Here is a 20,325-nt window from a genome sequence, read left to right on the forward strand (position 1 = left end):
GTTTCTTCAGCAAATTGCAGGAAACTCCTTCGAGTTTTGAAACCATCTCCTCTTCGTCCATATGGCTAGTTTGTCATCACTTTGATCTTTGCCTAAGGTGAATCAGCTCTAACTCGTCTTCTATTTTTATTTTCTGTACCCCACCCATGTTGTAGTCACCCAGTAATTTACATTATGCAACAACGGAGGTGTGCCACACTTATGGAAATGTTAGAACTCTGATTATACGGTGGTAAACAGCAATACAAGATGTTACAAACAATCTACAGAGTAAAGCAGGTAAACAGGCCGGAGACACGGATTGGATGCAGATCCTGTGACGAAGGTTACAATGAGGCATAGAGCCGCGGGCACTGATGGGAAATAAGGAAGCACTGAGATAAATCACTGGCAGTCTGGAGCGGCTGGAATGGCTCGCGAGTGTGTTGAGGGACTGAGATCCTAACCAATCGTGAAGTCAATAACTGGGGTGAATGTTCCTGCACTGGGAGCAGGAAAGTGACTTTAAAACCTGCGACTGCAAGTTTGATCAAGGTAAGTGTGAAATATGCTTTCTGAAGAAACAGTTTTGACACGGGTTTTTGGGGTTGGACTGCTCAGAATTTTAAAACTGATTGGAGAAGAGAAAAGGCACCGTGAACCTATTGTGCAATGTAGTGATTCAAGTGCCATTTTTTTTATTTTACTGAAAACCTGAAATGAACCATCACATCTTGTACACACAATTAAGAAGACAAATTAATTGCTCCATGGATTGTTGGCTCAGAGAGTGGGAGCAGGGAGGTGGGTCGAGGAGCACAGTTAGTAATAAAAGTAATAAGGATACTTTATAGAATGGACTTCCCAAAAATATCATTTGTATTGATCCAACAGGGTAATGCATCACAGGTTAATTCGATGCAATGAACTCCAAGAGCTTGAACAGTGCCTGAGAGGAAGGCACAAGGGAGACCCCACAAACCAGTGCCCTTCAGCTCTCAACCCCTTCCCTCCGCCTGCTCTGCTCACCTCCCCAACATAGTCAGTGCCCCCCCCCCCACTTCATTGCACTGCCCCACCAAGTTGCATACCTCCTCCTGCACTCTTAGCCCTGCTTCCATTCCAACAAAATATTACATAATCTGTGTCTTTTTTAGAATGAATGATGGTATAAAAGACATCCCTTAAATAGTTTTATGTTCAGACACATTTGTTACTGTTCAGATCTTGGCTGTCTCTGAGCAGATCCGTAGCACTTACCCAAAAGTAAATTAATGAAATCATTAGGGGCATGCCTGTGAGCTGCACTTTGTTTGGCATTATACGCAGAACCTATTCTCTAGAATAATTTGATGAATTTAGAAGCAGTTCCTGGGACGTTGATTTTACACATTTCATTTTAAATCAATCTTACGATTGTTTGTGTGTTGTTTGTGTTGACAGGGCAAACTTTAAACTGTGCACCACTTCGCAGAGGTTGTGAGAGCTGCCAAGGAGATGGAGTCTGGAAACATGTCTTACAATGATTCAAAACTAGGATCTAATGGGACACAGCCTGGCCACCAGGAGGCACTTTCGCCAAGGATACATTTGCTGCTGCTCTTCATAGATCTGGTAATCTGTGTGTTCGGATTGGTCGGGAATGGGGTTGTGATCTGGTTCCTCTCCTTCAAAATGAAAAGGAATTCTTGCAGAGTCTACATACTCAACCTCGCTGTGGCAGACTTCACCTTTGTCGTTGGCTCTTTGGTGAACTTGATCCATTTAATTTGTACCACATGCGATGTTACTATATCAGACACAGACAGCGATAATCTCCTCCTGATCACTAAGCTAATGTACAACTTTGGGTTCAACACTAGCTGCTTCATTCTGGCAGCCATCAGTGTGGAGAGATGTCTAGCTGTCCTCTTCCCAGTAGAGTATCAAAACAACAGGCCCAAGCACCTCTCAGGCATCATATCTGTTCTTCTCTGGATACTGTCCTGTCTGGTCACTGGGCTGGAATATTTTTTTTGCAGGAAAGTAACGCAGGTCCAAGCCCCAGGGAATGAAAGATGCACTCCTGCCCGTCTATTCACCTCTGCATTGTACCTGCTGTTGACGCTCCTCTGCATCACATCCAGCCTCGTCCTACTGGTTGAGACCCGAAAGACCTCCAAGCAGTGCCATCCGCGGAGGCTTTATGTCGTCATCCTCAGCACCGTCCTGATCTTCTTCCTGTGGGTCGTACCTGCAAGACTTCTACATCACCTGGTATATTTTAGAGTTCTCCAGTCACCTTCCTTTTCTGTGTATTTCTTCTATGTACAAGTTACCTGCAACTCCATCCACTGCAGCAGCAATCCTTACATTTACTTCCTTGTGGGAACCTGGAGGAAGAGGGGGTTAAGAGGCTGCATCAAGCAGGCACTGGAGAGGGTCTTCAAGGCGGATCAGAAAACATCAGGAAGTAAAGAGAAGCTGCGTGGCTCAGATACAGCTGGGACGCAAGGCTGACCAAATGGCTGGCCAAATTTCTTTAAATCTCGCAGCAACGATCTAGTGAGAAAACTAAAATGTAATTAAAAAGAATATTCTGCCGTGCATAGAGGAATTATAAAAATCCCTCTCCACCTTCAGAGACCTACACAACATTCAGTGACACGATTGCACATGGTCATGCTTACTGGACAATAGTTTAAACACAATTTTTCCCCAAATTATGTCCAACTAAAAATTGCACTCAACAGGCAGATGACTATATTAAAAGGGCTGTGAAGAACTCCATCGTGGTTAAACATCAATAAAGGCCTAGTCAGTCAATCACAATATTTCTACAGACAGTACTTTAATATACCGGCCCAGTGAATAACTATCCTGTAAATTTGTTGCATATTGTTCAGGGTGTTTTGGGATTATTTTGTTGGGAAGTGCTTCTAACAGCAGTAATGTCAGTGGCATATCAGCATCCCTCAATTGGTTTGCTGCACCTCACTCTTTGTTGTCCTGTGTTTCTTCATTACTTTAAATATTTGATTCTATTTGTAATGATTGCTGTCCTTTGAATACCACATATTCCACTCTTGTTATTGCTTTCTGCTCCTGCTGTCTGTAAGGAAGTTCATTAATTTAGAGCACCCAGCCCATCAACATTTGTGAGGGCTCCACTTCTGTGCAAGGCCAGCATGTGAACTATATTGGCCCTGCACGGAAATCCCTGGAAAACTGGAATTAAAACCCTACAATGTCAGAGACATTTGTAATATAGGGCCATGGAAACGTGTGCTGAAAATATATCTCTTGTTTGGGGGTGCGTTTCCAGACGCCACATTTGTGTGGGCATTTCCACTACGCCAGGCCGATATGGCGGACACCGTGCCATGGACATTTCCAAGCACTGGCAACAAAAAGTACTGTCCCGCGGGTCCCGGCATTGATGCGCACTTCTTTTTAGGTAAATGTGCACTTGTGATCAGGTAAAAAGCAGTCCCTCAAGAGTGCATGAGAGCCATTGGCTGATTCGTTCTTACATGCTGCACTGTGAAGAGACCTATTGTGAATGACATTGGAATAGACCAATGGTTGAAGAGAGTTGACCCAACGCTCCTTCTTTGTATGTGTTTTTTAAAGTGTATTTATTATCTTGTTATTACATGAGGCCACGGAAACAGCTAAAGTTGTATATAGGCCAGACCTTAAAATTACACAAGTAGATAATTATGGCTATGCCGAGATTAACTTTCTAATGGGATCAATTCTGCGCGGAATGATAATTCTGGGTTACAGAAAGCTACGGAATAACTGGGTTAAAAACCACTCGGAGTAATTTTAGTGAGAGTACTTTCTGCATGCATTTAGTATCTAAAGAAAGATCACAAGGATTAGGGTTTACTGCTGGCAAGTAAAGTACTGATCCGGCAAAATATACATTTCAGAGTGAGCGGCAGGGATGGGGCCACCTCAGTTGCCAAATCTAACAAGCGTTTTCTAATGCAGTAGCTTGGCATGGGTTGCACTCATTTTAGCCTAACACGGACCTTATTTTGTGGAGTAAAATGTATTTTTTGGTGCTGTTTATTTCTGGAATGGCAATAGAGGCCAACAATACAATTACTGTTGGCAGAGACCTCTTTACTTTCATGGGTAATATTACCCTTAGTTACTAGTAGTAATCCAGGGGGGTGGAATTTACTGCTGCGAGACAACCTGCCCCACTGAAAGGTCTGGCATTTACCAGTGGCAATAGTTACCAAGGGCTCCAGGCAGGCAGGGGCATTACCAAGATTTTGATAACAAAGCGCCATGTGATCACGTGTAATGAAACTGTGAATTCATTGTTGGAGAACAAGACAATGTTTACTTTTTGTATTAACAAGGGTGGTGGGTAGAGTGAGTACCAAGATGCATTCAGAATAAATGAAATGGCGAATGTTAAAAAGGAGTATTGTTTTATTTAGTGGTTTATAAGCTGGAATGTAGCAATTTAAGAAGGCGTTAAATGTTATGGGAAGCTTAAAATATGACTCTACTGAAGTGGAATGTTTTTATGATTTAAAGATAGTTCTTTTTATCCAAATAAGCATTATTATTATAAAAATGCTGCTGTTGTAGTTGTGATGTATTGTACAACAGTACAGTCACTCTTTTCTACATGTAAAGATTTCAGATACCGGTACACACTCTCACAAACATGCTACAGCCCAGCAGGTGGAGTGATGGCCGCATGTAGGTCGCTTTCAAGGGTGGGGTAGGATTCATGCTACAACACGTTTGTTTACATTAGCATACATATTACCCCACACAAGGATGCTATTAGATAAATGTTGTACTCCCCACAGCTAGGCCATCTCAGGGCCAGCAGGAGACTGTATACAGAGCATTGTGTTCCCTAATCAAACACACTGTGACGTGGCATAGCATGCATCTGTCAATCACACCCAGCCTTTCATTCACCAACTATTCCCTTAACAGCTGGCACAAAGACTACATTGATGCTCCTGCTCTAGACGAGAAACAGCTTGTATTGCTAATACTTTTACACCTATCTTAGATTGCACTCCATCATTCCTTAAAAGTAGCAAGCGTCATATTTGGATGGTCCACAAGGCTAGTGCTTCATTAAGGACATTGTATACAGTTGCCTTATGTTACCACAACAGCTGGCTTCAGGATGGAGCCAGAATTCGACGTACAGACAAAATTGAGGTTAAAAGCAGGGCATTTTTGCTACACACAAATATGGGGGCAGATTTATGAGAGGCTTGTGCTGTAGTTGCGTCACCTTTAGTGACACAATGGCGGCACAAACCTATCAGCCATATCTATGATGCCGCACAAAGCCACTTTGCTTGGTTTTGAATGGCCTCATAGATATGGAGTAAGGTAAGGCAGCGAAAATCGCTGTGTTGCCTTACTCTGCATTAGGGAGCCGTTGCAGTGCGTGTTCCCAGTCAACACCCATGGATTTTGGTGCATCCCCAGGTTTACAACAGCCTGTAAACTTGATGATGCGCCAAAACCTTACGCCTCCTCAGGGGAGTCCAAACGAGAAGAAATATCTTTATTTCTCCTCATGTTTTCTACTTTCTAGAAAAAAGCCTTACGATGCAGACACCCTTGCACTGTGATGCAAGGGTGCCTGCATTGGCACTAGGCAGCCAAAATGGTGCAGGCGCAGTGGGATAGGACAGGAATGCGCCGTATTGAATAGATGCAGCACATTCCTGCCCTTTTCTCTTGACGCAGAGCAATGCCGCGAGGTGACTTACTGCACTGCCCTGCACCAAAAGGCCATAAATCTGGGCCATGGTGTCTATTTCTTGTGACAGATGGAAAATGTTGTCATCACAACTTGTCGGAGCAGCAGTGGTGGCCACATTGAAGTCAATTGTAGTTTGTATTAGGGGCTAATATTGATGTAGAAGGCGCTGACAGCTCCCTCAAGGAGCTAACATAAAGAGAATCTGGGAAAAATTGCGTGCAGGTCTGAATGTAGGAATACATAACAAAACATGGGCAAAACACGTCTGCATGTGAAGGCGGAATTTGCAAAAAAACATTTCATGTTAGAGAAGCAAATCTGGAGGGTGGAGGGGGTCTGATTTTATCCAATTCTAGGTATGAATCCCACATTGAAAGAGTTATTGGGTCTATCATCTGAAGGAAATGTCTAAATGCAAGGGGAATACCTCCCAGGAAAGTGCTTGTTGGGTAAGTAGATGAAGAAAACACTAATATTAACAGCACTGAGATTGCTAATAACTGAAAACAATGATAGTGCTAGAGAAATGTTTGTGTGCACACCTGTCACCACAGATTTCTTCAGGAAGCTCTGACTAGGTTGGCTTGTTAATTTCATGGAACTGGGTTGGAGCTCAGGTGATGACACCATTTCTAGAAACACATCCTTGGACGTGTACTAATTTGGTAACTAATAATAGCATTCTCTGACGTAAGGGCCTGACCCAGGTATAAAAATAGCTGAAAAAGCACAGTGGCTTCCTACTTAGGGTGGAGGGTTGACAGTATTTGAGGCATCGCCCTCTGGTCGATGACTTGACTTATAAAATGAGTACCCAGCCAATTGGGTAATTGGAGGTTTTCTGTAAGAATTTAAAATCTTCATTGTACAAGGTAAATTTTCAGTAAAATAAGTCGTTCTTAGGTAGATGAATGGTTGAATAGGTGAGGGCATTAACGGATGGCAAGACACATGTTTGAGATAATGAATATATATCCAAAGAGATTTTACCAATCTTACAGACTGAGGCCGCAAACAGTAGCAATAACGGTGTTATAAAAAAAGCAATAATATGCCAGTGCAGGTAATGGGCTATTTTGTCAGCATTACTTGCAGGTCATTTTCAAGGTAGGATTGTGCTTTATGCTACAATAGGTGTGTTTACATTATTATGTTCATGATCTCACACAACGATGCTATGAGATACATGTTATAACTACGGCAGTGCCACGTCAGAGCCAGTAGGAGACTGCATACAGAGCATTGGCTTCCCTAATCAAACACACTGTGACGTGGCATAGCATGCATCTGTCAATCACACTCAGTTTTTCATTTACCAATTATTGCCTTAAAAACTGGCACAGAGACAACAGTGATGTCCTTGCTCTCCATGAGAAACAGCTTGAAATGCTAATATTTTAGATAAGTCTTAGAATACATTCCACTGTAATCAGGTTATTTTAGCATCATTTTATGGGAATGTTATTTTAGCCATAGGCCTGCAGCTTGTGCCCATTAGCCTAGAAAACAATTATTTTATTATTTTAGCGGAAGCTTCATTTGGTGCAGGTGTTTTTAGTCTTTTAACTGTTGTTTGCCCTGCTTAGAAATTGTTTTCATTTCTTAGCACAACATCTTCACTCTGTGCCTGCTCAAGGCTGTACATGATAATTTTGTTGGTTCAAAGCAGAACTTCACACTCTCTTTTGTGTCATGGAAAAATATGTAGTCTTATGTTAGGTCAGTATTCTCAGAACATCAGGTGTTTTATTATATAAAAAAACCTCTCTGGCCCCATGCGGCAGAGGGAAATTCCAGCCAGAAATTGCCATTGCATTCTGTTTGCTTAATTGCAGCTGTCTGATGATGCTAGATATGTTTTCCACCTACATGGGAGAAGACTCTCGGTAGACCAACAGCCCTCTTCACTACTGCCATATTCAGGTATGGTGAATGGTGTCTTCCAAAGGGGTCCTAAAGGGCAGATTAGGGCTAACACTGCTGTGCTCTAGTATAGAACTTTGGTGGTGTAGGTAGGAATTCCAAAGCCTAGCATTGTGATAATATGGTGGGACTTTTCTTATGTTTCACTTTTTTCAATACCCCTCTGCAATTATCATGTTTCATTATCCTAATCATTGCAGTACCTTCTTTTTTTAATCTAGGATGCAGTTAATTCAATAAAGTTAACTGAACCAATTTCTGCTTCTGTTTTTCTTTGCATGTGTGAGACAAATGTAATTGGGAGAAAAGGGTAAGATCTGTTCAACCACGATTTCCCAGAGTAATCAGAATGTCATGCGCATGGCTGCCGCAAATCACCTCTACTCGTGGGTACTGGTGAGTTACTGCTAGCTGGCCAGAAGAGTTAGGCCGACAGTTGTCACACAGTGTGGGATTGGACTCAGTTGCCCATAATCCGGTGGTGCTGCCACCCAATTCCAGCGGTCTCATTGTTATAATAAGAGCCAACACAACACCACCAATCCTTAAAAGTATCAAATCAGGCTGGTCTTTAAGGCTGGTGCAACATTAAGGCCATTGTAGGCAGTTTCCTTATGTGATTACCACAACTGGCTTCACGATAGAGGCTGAATTCAAAATTATGGCCAAACCTGAGGTTAAAAGTAGGGCACTTTTTGCTACATGCAAACATGGTATCTATTTCTTTTAATATGTGACAAACGTTTCCAGCTCAACCCTCGCCGAAGCAGTTGAGGCCACATTGAACTCATTTGTAAATTGTAAAAGGGGGGGTCATAGCAGTGTAGAGGGCCCCCTTTAGGTACTAACATGAAGAGAATCTGATATTAGTTGTGTACAAGTCTGAATGTACAGATAAATAGCAAAAGCTGTGCAAAATGTGTCCGCAAAGGAAGGGGGTATTTTTTGAATCAACATTTCACAGGGGTACCTGCTTTTAACACATGAGAGGAACATGTCCATCATTAGAAGAATAATTAGGTCTGTTACCTGAATGCTGAATTAAATTTCAAATTACAAGGTGACTAACTCCCCTGAATGTGTTTGCTGAGTAAGCACTTGACCTGCAAAAAGATAAAGATATCACCAACGTTGATACCCCTCACACTACTAATGACTGAAACACTAATACTCCTAGAGAAATGTGTGTGTGCACACCTGTAAGCACAGAGTTTTTCAGGAAGCTCTGACAAGGCTAGCTTGTTATTTTCTGGGAACTGTGTCGAAGCTCAGGTGATGACACCATTTAGAGAACAAACATCCTTGGATGTGTACTAATTTGGTAGCTAATAATAGCATTCTCTTATGTAAGGTCCGGACCCAGGTATAAAAATATCTGAAAGAGCATAGTGGCTTCCGGCTTTAGTGTGGACAGTTGCCAGCTTTGCATTCCTCTCTGATCCATGACTTGACTTACAAAATTAGTATCCAGTCAATTGGGTAATTGGAGGTTTTCTGTAGGAATTAAAATCTTCATTTTACAAGGTAAATCTTCAGCAAAACAAGTAGTTTGTAGATGAATGGTTGAATGGGTGAGCATCGATGGATGGCAAGAGGAATGTTTGAGACAATGAATGTATTCAGACAGATTACACCATCCTCAAGGGAGTAGGCGTCATACAGAAGTGTTAAAAGTATTTAAAAAAGCAATAACATGCTAGTGCAGGGATGGGCTGTGTTGTCAAGAAAGTCCATAATAGATACATAAATAGAGAGAATTAGCAACATTAATCCCCTGAAAACATTACACCAGGGATCAAATCCTACGGCAGAGTGACTCTTTGTTCTTCAGACCCTTTCTCATGACAAGATACATGAATTTCCCCTTTAATCTACACTTCTGTTCAAAGGCAGACTCATTAGATATTCACTGTTGATGGTATAGAACACTATATAAAATCTGCCACTTACCCACAAAAACTGTATTCATCATAATGTGCGGACTCTTATTTCTGTACTGACTATTCGGAAAAGGCAAACTCCAGCAGAAGGCAAGCAATAGATATCCAGGCTTGCTAACAGCTGTACCTTTTCAGGCAAAATGGTCAGAACTCGTAATGGCATCTTTGATTTCCAATGCATTAGTAACATTTGGTGAAATTAAATGAGTAAACAATACTTCCTTAGGCCAAGATTTAGCCTGGAAAAATATTACATCCAGATCTAATATCAAAGTTGCTGAGTCATAAACACGATATGAGGTCACTGGGTACACTACTTATTTAGAGGTGGGCTGTAAGGGACAGCCAACATAAAATGTCAGCTATCCCATTCTCACAATTTGTCCCCTCCCCACCCTTTTCTCGCTGCTCAGCTACACCCAGATTGAAGTAAAGTCATACAACGTAGGACAGCAAGTAAAGTTGCTGCACTGCAATGCGTGAACAGGAGAGAACAAAACAGCGACATATCTACTAAGATGTGGTGCTGCTCTCTTCTCTGCCTGTGCCTGTGAACCTTTGTCTGCCATGCACCAACGCAGACACCTTTGTGCCACAGTGCAAGTGTGTCTGTGTAGTTGAAAGCACAAGTTTTGTGCTGGAAGGGGTCTTTTCCAGTACCAAACACTTGCTTTAAGGCATTTCCCAAATTGCATGTGTGCTGTACAATGAAGCACACATGCAAAGTGGGGAAAATAAAGAGAAATGAAAACATTTCTCCTCATTACACCTGCTTTGAGGAGGCACAGACTTTTGGCACAAATCCCTGTTTACAGGTATTTGTAGCAAAACCCATAGGTGACTGCATCGCCCACAGACTGCCCCCTGACACAAATTAGCATAATGCAACACATTGCAAATGTTTATGTTACTTGGGTTAACATTCAATCGGAAATTGTGATTTGCGTTGGATTATAAATCCCACCACAACACTTCGCGTCTGGTTTTTATTACAAAAGTAACGCACACTCAATGCAAAGAGTTAGTAAATCTGGGCATGTAGGTCACTTTCAAGGTTGGGGTAGGGTTCATGCTACAACACGTTTGTTTACATTAGCACACATATGACCCCCACACAAGGATGCTATCAGATATATGCTGTACTCCCCACAGCTGGGCCACCTGAGGGCCAGCAGGAGACTGTATACAGAGCATTGTGTTCCCTAATGAAACACACTGTGACGTGGCATAGCATGCATCTGTCAATCACACCCAGCCTTTCATTCACCAACTATTCCCTTAATAGCTGGCACAAAGACTACATTGATGCTCCTGCTCTAGACGAGAAACAGCTTGTATTGCTAATACTTTTACACCTATCTTAGATTGCACTCCATCATTCCTTAAAAGTAGCAAGCGTCATATTTGGATGGTCCACAAGGCTAGTGCTTCATTAAGGACATTGTATACAGTTGCCTTATGTAACCACCACAGCTGGCTTCAGGATGGAGCCAGAATTCGACATTACAGACAAAATTGAGGTTAAACGCAGGGCATTTTTGCTACACACAAACATGGGGGCAGAATTATGAGAGGCTTGTGCTGCAGTTGCGTCACCTTTAGTGACACAATGGCGGCACAAACCTATCAGCCATATCTATGATGCTGCACAAAGCCACTTTGCTTGGTTTTGAATGGCCTCATAGATATGGAGTAAGGTAAGGAAGCAAAAATTAGGGAGCCGTTGCAGTGGGTGTTCCCAGTCAACACCCATGGATTTTGATGCATCCACAGGTTTACAACAGCCTGTAAACTTGGTGATGCGCCAAAACCTTACGCCTCCCCAGGGGAGTCCAAACAAGGAGAAATATCTTTTTTCTCCTCATGTTCTCTTCTTTCTAGAAAAAAGCCTTATGATGCAGACACCCTTTCACTGTGATGCAAGGGTGTCTGCATTGGCACTAGGCAGCCAAAATGGTGCAGGTGCAGTGGGATAGGACAGGAATGCGCCGTATTGAATAGATGCAGCACATTCCTGCCCTTTCCTTTTGAAGCAGAGCAATGCCCCAAGGTGACTTACTGCGCTGCCCTGCACCAAAAGGCCATAAATCTGAGCCATGGTGTCTTTTTCTTGTGACAGATGGAAAATGTTGTCATCACAACTTGTCGGAGCAGCAGTGGTGGCCACATTGAAGTCAATTGTAGTTTGTATAAGGGGGCTAATATTGATGTAGAAGGCGCTGACAGCTCCCTCAAGGAGCTAACATAAAGAGAATCTGGGAAAAATTGTGTGCAGGTCTGAATGTAGGAATACATAACAAAACATGGGCAAAACACGTCTGCATGTGAAGGCGGAATTTGCAAAAAAACATTTCATGTTAGAGAAGCAAATCTGGGGGGTGGAGGGGGTCTGATTTTATCTAATTCTAGGTATGAATCCCACATTGAAAGAGTTATTGGGTCTATCATCTGAAAGAAATGTCTAAATGCAAGGCGAATACCTCCCAGGAAAGTGCTTGTTGGGTAAGTAGATGAAGAAAACACTAATATTAACAGCACTGAGATTGCTAATAACTGAAAACAATGATAGTCCTAGAGAAATGTTTGTGTGCACACCTGTCACCACAGATTTCTTCAGGAAGCTCTGACTAGGTTGGCTTGTTAATTTCATGGAACTGGGTTGGAGCTCAGGTGATGACACCATTTCTAGAAACACATCCTTGGACGTGTACTAATTTGGTAACTAATAATAGCATTCTCTGACGTAAGGGCCTGACCCAGGTATAAAAATAGCTGAAAAAGCACAGTGGCTTCCTACTTAGGGTGGAGGGTTGACAGTATTTGAGGCATCGCCCTCTGGTCGATGACTTGACTTATAAAATGAGTACCCAGCCAATTGGGTAATTGGAGGTTTTCTGTAAGAATTTAAAATCTTCATTGTACAAGGTACATTTTCAGTAAAATAAGTCGTTCTTAGGTAGATGAATGGTTGAATAGGTGAGGGCATTAATGGATGGCAAGACACATGTTTGAGATAGTGAATATATATCCAAAGAGATTATACCAATCTTACAGACTGAGGCCGCAAACACTAGCCATAACGGTGTTATAAAAAAAGCAATAATATGCCAGTGCAGGTAATGGGCTTTTTTGTCAGCATTACTTGCAGGTCATTTTCAAGGTAGGATTGTGCTTTATGCTACAATAGGTGTGTTTACATTATTATGTTCATGATCTCACACAACGATGCTATGAGATACATGTTATAACTACGGCAGTGCCACATCAGAGCCAGTAGGAGACTGCATACAGAGCATTGGCTTCCCTAATCAAACACATTGTGATGTGGCATAGCATGCATCTGTCAATCACACTCAGTTTTTCATTTACCAATTATTGCCTTAAAAACTGGCACAGAGACAACAGTGATGTCCCTGCTCTCGATGAGAAACAGCTTGAAATGCTAATATTTTAGATAAGTCTTAGACTACATTCCACTGCCATCAGGTTATTTTAGCATCATTTTATGGGCATGTTATTTTAGCCATAGGCCTGCAGCTTGTGCCCGTTAGCCTAGAAAACAATTATTTTATTATTTTAGCGGAAGCTTCATTTGGTGCTGGTGTTTTAAGTCTTTTATCTGTTGTTTGCCCTGCTTAGAAATTGTTTTCATTTCTTAGCACAACATCTTCACTCTGTGCCTGCTCAAGGCTGTACATGATAATTTTGTTGGTACAAAGCAGAACTTCACACTCTCTTTTGTTTCATGGAAACATATGTAGTCTTACGTTAGGTCAGTATTCTCAGAACATCAGGTGTTTTATTATAAAAACACTTCTCTCTGGCCCTATGCGGCAGAGGGAAATTCCAGCCAGAAATTGCCATTGCATGCTGTTCGCTTAATTGCAGCTGTCTGCTGATACTAGACATGTTTTCCACCTACATGGGAGAAGACTCTCGGTAGACCAACAGCCCTCTTCACTACTACCATATTCAGGTATGGTGAATGGTGTCTTCCAAAGGGGTCCTAAAGGGCAGATTAGGGCTAACACTGCTGTGCTCTAGTATAGAACTTTGGTGGTGTAGGTAGGAATTCCAAAACCTAGCATTGTGATAATATGGTGGGACTTTTCTTATGGTTCACTTTTTTCATTACCCCTCTGCAATCATCATGTTTCATTATCCTAATCATTGCAGTACCTTCTTTTCTATCTAGGATGCAGTTAATTCAATAAAGTTAACTGAACCAATTTCTGCTTCTGTTTGTCTTTGCATGTGTGAGACAAATGTAACTGGGAGAAAAGGGTAAGATCTGTTCAACCACGATTTCCCAGAGAAATCAGAATGTCATGCGTATGGCTGCCACAAATCACCTCTACTCGTGGGTACTGGTGAGTTACTGCTAGCTGGCCGGAAGTGTTAGGCCGACAGTTGTCACAAGGTGTGGGATTGGACTCAGTTCCCCATAATCCGGTGGTGCTGCCACCCAATTCCAGTGGTCTCATTGTTATAATGAGAGCCAACACAACACCACCAATCCTTAAAAGTATCAAATCAGGCTGGTCTTTAAGGCTGGTGCAACATTAAGGCCATTGTAGGCAGTTTCCTTATGTGACCACCACAACTGGCTTCACGATGGAGGCTGAATTCAAAATTATGGCCAAACCTGAGGTTAAAAGTAGGGCACTTTTTGCTACATGCAAACATGGTATCTATTTCTCTTAATAGGTGACAAATGTTACCAGCTTAACCCTCGCCGCAGCAGTTGAGGCCACATTGAACTCATTTGTAAATTGTAAAAGGGGATTCATAGCTGTGTAGAGGGCCCCACTTTAGGTACTAACATGAAGAGAATCTGATAATAGTTGTGTACAAGTCTGAATGTACAGATAAATAACAAAAGCTGTGCAAAATGTGTCCGCAAAGGAAGGGGGTATTTTTTGAATCAACATTTCACATTGGAGATACAATTCAGAGGGGTACCTGCTTTTAACACATGAGAGGAACATGTCCATCATTAGAAGAATAATTAGGTCTGTTACCTGAATGCTGAATTAAATTTCAAATTACAAGGTGACTAACTCCCCTGAATGTGTTTGCTGAGTAAGCACTTGGCCTGCAAAAAGATAAAGATATCACCAACGTTGATACCCCTCACACTACTAATGACTGAAACACTAATACTCCTAGAGAAATGTGTGTGTGCACACCTGTAAGCACAGAGTTTTTCAGGAAGCTCTGACAAGGTTAGCTTGTTATTTTCTGGGAACTGTGCCAAAGCTCAGGTGATGACACCATTTAGAGAACAAACATCCTTGGATGTGTACTAATTTGGTAGCTAATAATAGCATTCTCTTATGTAAGGTCCGGACCCAGGTATAAAAATATCTGAAAGAGCATAGTGGCTTCCGGCTTTAGTGTGGACAGTTGCCAGCTTTGCATTCCTCTTAGATCCATGACTTGACTTACAAAATTAGTATCCAGTCAATTGGGTAATTGGAGGTTTTCTGTAGGAATTAAAATCTTCATTTTACAAGGTAAACCTTCAGCAAAACAAGTAGTTCGTAGATGAATGGTTGAATGGGTGAGCATCGATGGATGGCAAGAGGAATGTTTGAGACAATGAATGTATTCAGACAGATTACACCATCCTCAAGGGAGTAGGCGTCATACAGTAGTGTTAAAAGTATTCCAAAAAGCAATAACATGCTAGTGCAGGGATAAGCTGTGTTGTCAAGAAAGTCCATAATAGATACATAAAGAGAGAATTAGCAACATTAATCCCCTGAAAACATTACACCAGGGATCAAATCCTACGGCAGAGTGACTCTTTGCTCTTCAGACCCTTTCTCATGACAAAATACATGAATTTCCCCTTTAATCTACACTTCTGTTCAAAGGCAGACTCATTAGATATTCACTGTTGATGGTATAGAACACTATATAAAATCTGCCACTTACCCACAAAAACTGTATTCATCATAATGTGCGGACTCTCATTTCTGTACTGACTATTCGGAAAAGGCAAACTCCAGCAGAAGGCAAGTAATAGATACCCAGGCTTGCTAACAGCTGTACCTTTTCAGGCAAAATGGTCAGAACTCGTAATGGCATCTTTGATTTCCAATGCATTAGTAACATTTGGTGAAATTAAATGAGTAAACAATACTTCCTTAGGCCAAGATTTAGCCTGGAAAAATATTACATCCAGATCTAATATCAAAGTTGCTGAGTCATAGACACAATATGAGGTCACTAGGTACCCAACTTATTTAGAGGCGGGATGTAAGGGACAGCCAACATAAAACTTCAGCTATCCCATTCTCACAATTTTCCCCTCCCCACCCTTTTCCCGCTGCTCAACTACACCCAGATTGAAGTAAAGTCATACAACATAGGACAGCAAGTAAAGTTGCTGCACTGCAATGCGTGAACGGGAGAGAACAAAACAGCGACATATCTACTAAGATGTGGTGCTGCTCTCTTCTCTGCCTGTGCCTGTGAACCTTTGTCTGCCATGCACCAACGCAGACACCTTTGTGCCACACTGCAAGTGTGTCTGTGTAGTGGAAAGCACAAGTTTTGTGCTGGAAGGGGTCTTTTCCAGTACCAAACACTTGCTTTAAGGCATTTCCCAACTTGCATGTGTGCAGTACAATGAAGCACACATGCAAAGTGGGGAAAATAAGGAGAAATGAAAACATTTCTCCTCATTACACCTGCTTTGAGGAGGCACAGACTTTTGGCACAAATCCCTGGTATTTGTAGCAAAACCCATAGGTGACTGCACCACCCACTGACTGCCCCCTGACACAAATTAGCATAATGCAACACATTGCAAATCTTTATGTTACTTGGGGTAACATTCAATCAGAAATTGTGATTTGTGTTGGATTCTAAATCCCACCACAACACTTTGCGTCTGGTTTTTATTACAAAAGTAACGCACACTCAATGCAAAGAGTTAGTAATTCTGGGCAGTACAATATTGGGAGATGGCACTTGGTTTAGAACGTCGAGTCCTTCAACATTTGCAATGGCACCACTTCTGTGCAACACTGCCAGGCGAAGCTTATTGTGCTGGCACAGAAATCCCTGACCAACCAGGGCCCTAGAAATGTGTGGTACATATATACCTTTAATTTGGCAATGCATTTCCAGTACCCACATTTGTGAACATATTTTCACTGTGTCAGGCAGTTATGATGGATAGTGTGCCTTGGACATTTCCGTTCTCCCTGCCCCTCTCCTTCAATCAATCAAATCAATCAATCGGAGATTTGTAGAGCGCGGCTAATCATCTATAGGGTCTCAGGGCGCTGTTTGTGGGTGTGCTGCTCAGTCGAAGAGGCAGGTTTTGACGTCTGCAGTCTGCCTGAGTTTGAGAGGTAGCGTGTTCCATATTTGGCTACTAGGTGGGAGAAGGATTTTCCTCCTGCTGTGCTTTTCCAGATATTGGGGACGCTGCAAAGGCTGGGAAGAATGGAGATATCTGTTATGTACGTAGAAGGCAAGACAGTGGTTGAGTTATGCCGGTTCTGTGTTGTGCAGTGCCTTGAAGGTGTGGATCAGGAGTTTGTATGTGATGTGCTTGTTGACTGGGAACCAGTGTAGGTATCTGAGGTGGAAGGAGATGTGACTGTGTCGGGAGATGTCCAGGATGAGTCTGGCTGCTGCATTCTGGATTCTTTGTAGTCTTGATTGAAGTTTCTTGGTGATGCCGGCCTAGAGTCCGTTGCCCAGTTTGATTGTGACGAGTGCGTGGGTGACTGTCTTCCTCGTGTCAGTGGGAATCCACTTGAAAATCTTCAGCAGGATTCGAAGGGTGTGGAAGCATGAAGAAGAGACGGCGTTGACTTGGCGGGTCATGGATAGAGAGGAGTCCAGGATGATGCCCAGGTTGCATGCGTGGTCCATGGGGGAGGGGTCGTATCCTAAAGTGGTGGGCTAACAGGAATCATTCCAGGCAGAAGGGATGGAGCCGATTACAAGGATCTCTGTCTTGTCCAAGTTGTGTTTGAGGCAGCTGACTCCCAACCAGGCAGCGACTGCACACATCCTGCCACCTTTCTGTTTCCTTTGCAGAGTCCTCGGACAGGGAGAGGATCAGTTTGGTATCGTCGGCGTAGGAGACTATGTTCAGCACGTTTAGTTTTTGCCAAGTGGGGCCATGTAGATGTTGAAAAGTGTTGGGCTGAGTGAAGTTCTTTGGGGCACTCTGCAGCATGTTTCTTTGGGTTCTGATGTGAATGGGGTAGCCTGACACACTGTTTTCTTCCGGTGAGGAAGGACCTGATCCAACCAGTGCTTTGTCTCGGATGCTGGCGTCATGTAGTCTGTTGCAGAGGGTGAAGTGGGAGACTGTGTCAAACGCAGCAGTGAGGTTGAGGAGGATGAGTGTGGTCATGCCTCCATAGTCATATATGATGCCTATGTTGTCGGTGGCTGTTAAGAGTGTGGTTCCAGTGCTGTGGTTGCTTCTGAATCCGGATTGGGATGGGTCTAGGATTTGGTGTGTCTTGAGGAATTCAGTGAGTTGCTGCTTGATGGCCTTCTCTGTTAACTTGGCTCAGAAAGTGTAGGATGTTGGCCTGGCTTAAAGTGGGTACCTGATTGTACTTACACCTTGTGCCAGGTCCAGTTATCCCTTATTAGTAGATTAGTAGTGTTCTAGCAGCTTAGGCTGATAGACGTAGCTATAGCAGAGCAGCTTCGGCTGAACTAGGAGACATGCAAAGCTCCTACAATATCACTTATAACATATAGCACTATATCATTAGAATCACAATACTCAAAGTTACTAAAAATAAAGGTACTTTATTTTAGTGACAATGTGCCAAAATTATCTCAGAGGATATACTCCCTTAGGAGGGAAGTAAAATACACAAAATATACACACAAACCAAAATCAAGTAAGTAAACAGTTAGAAAAGTAGTGCAAACACTGTAGAATACAATAGGATGCAATAGGTCTAGGGGCAACACAAACCATATACTCTAAAAGTGGAATGCGAACCACGAATGGACCCCAGGCCTAGTGTAGTGTGTAGAGGGTCGCTGGGAGTGTAAGAAAACACTAAGGGTGTCTAAGATACCCCACTCCAAGACCCTGAAAAGTAGGAGGAAAGTTACCCTACTTCCCCAGAAACACACTAAAGTCGTGATAGGAGATTCTGCAAAGACAACAACTGACTGCCAAGCACTGAAGACGGATTCCTTGACCTGAGGTCCTGTAAAGGAAGGGGACCAAGTCCAAGAGTCATGCAAGTGTCCAGGGGGGGCAGGAGCCCACTAAACCCCGGATGAAGGTGCAAAAGGGCTGCCTCCGGGTGGAAGAAGTTGAAGATTCTGCAACAACGGAAGATGCCAGGAAGTTCTCCTTTGCACAGAAGATGTCCCACGGCGTGCTGGAGGATGCAGAGTTGTTTCCACGCAGAAAGACCACAGACAAGCCTTGCTAGCTGCAAAGGTCGTGGTTGAAGAAAATGGGTGCTGCCTGGGCCCAGGAAGGACCAGGAAGTCACCCCTTGGAGGAGGAGACAGAAGGGGCACTCAGCAGTACGGAGAGCCCACGCAGAAGCAGGCAGCACCCGCAGAAGTACTTGAACAGGCTTTCAAGAAATCTGAGAACGGCGGTCGTCTCAACACTACAAAGGAGAGTTCCACGAAGCTGGTGGTCAACTCAGCAAGTTGAGCAATGCAGGACCGAGTGCTGGGGACCTGGGCTATGCTATGCACAAAGGATTCCTTGCAGAATTGCTCTGAAGCCCTAGCAGCTGCAGATCACGCAGTACACAGGATTATTGTCTGGCATGGAGAGGCAAGGACTTACCTCCACCAAATGTGGACAGAAGGACCACTGGACTGTCGGGGATACTTGGATCCAGCTACCGTGTTCCAGGGACCACGCTCGTCAAAGTGAGAGGGGACCCAGAGGACCGGTGATGCAGAAGTTTGGTGCCTGCGTTAGCAGGGGAAGATTCCGTCAACCCACGGGAGATTTCTTCTTGGCTTCCAGTGCAGGATGAAGGCAGACCGCCCTCAGAGCATGCACCACCAGGAAACAGTCGAGAAAGCCAGCAGGATTATGCACTACAATGTTGCTGGTAGTCGTCTTGCTACTTTGTTGTGGTTTTGCAGGTGTCCTGGAGCAGTCAGCGGTCGATCCTTGGCAGAAGTTGAGGCGAGAGATGCACAGGAACTCTGGTGAGCTCTTGCATTCGTTATCAAAAGAGAAACCCATAGGAGAGACCCTAAATAGCCCTCGGAGGAGGATTGGCCATCTAGCCAGGTAAGCACCTATCAGCAGGGGTCTCTGACGTCACCTGCTGGCACTGGCCACTCAGAGGCCTTCCTTGTGCCCTCACATCTCTGCATTCAAGATGGCAGAGGTCTGGGACACACTGGAGGAGCTCTGGGCACCACTCCTGGGGTAGTGATGGACAGGGGAGTGGTCACTCCCCTTTCCTTTGTTCAGTTCGCACCGGAGCAGGGACTGGGGGATCCCTGAACCGGTGTGGACTGGTTTATGCAAGGAGGGCACCATATGTGCCCTTCAAAGCATTCCCAGAGGCCAGGAGAGGCTACTCCTCTCAGGCCCTTAAGACCTATTTCCAAAGGGAGAGGATGTAACACCCTCTCTCAGAGGAAATCCTTTCTTCTGCCTTTCTGGGACTGGGCTGCCCAGACCCCAGGAGGGCAGAAGCCTGTCTGTGGGTTGGCAGCAGCGGTAGCTGCAGTGAAAACCCCAGAGAGCTAGTT

General features: G+C 43.5%; 1 protein-coding gene across 1 annotated transcript; it reads left to right on the forward strand.

The window, feature by feature from the left end:
* Nucleotides 1-354: 354 nt before the first annotated feature.
* LOC138288466 (mas-related G-protein coupled receptor member H-like) lies at nt 355-2,977 on the forward strand. Its single transcript, XM_069230021.1, has 2 exons — nt 355-534; nt 1,423-2,977. Exon 2 carries the CDS (start codon nt 1,477-1,479, stop codon nt 2,476-2,478), a length of 1,002 nt encoding a protein of 333 aa, XP_069086122.1. The 5' UTR covers nt 355-534; nt 1,423-1,476; the 3' UTR covers nt 2,479-2,977.
* Nucleotides 2,978-20,325: the final 17,348 nt, after the last annotated feature.

This window comes from Pleurodeles waltl, chromosome 4_1, assembly GCF_031143425.1.
Source record: "Pleurodeles waltl isolate 20211129_DDA chromosome 4_1, aPleWal1.hap1.20221129, whole genome shotgun sequence".
In the NCBI taxonomy this organism is placed as follows: Eukaryota; Metazoa; Chordata; class Amphibia; order Caudata; family Salamandridae; genus Pleurodeles; species Pleurodeles waltl.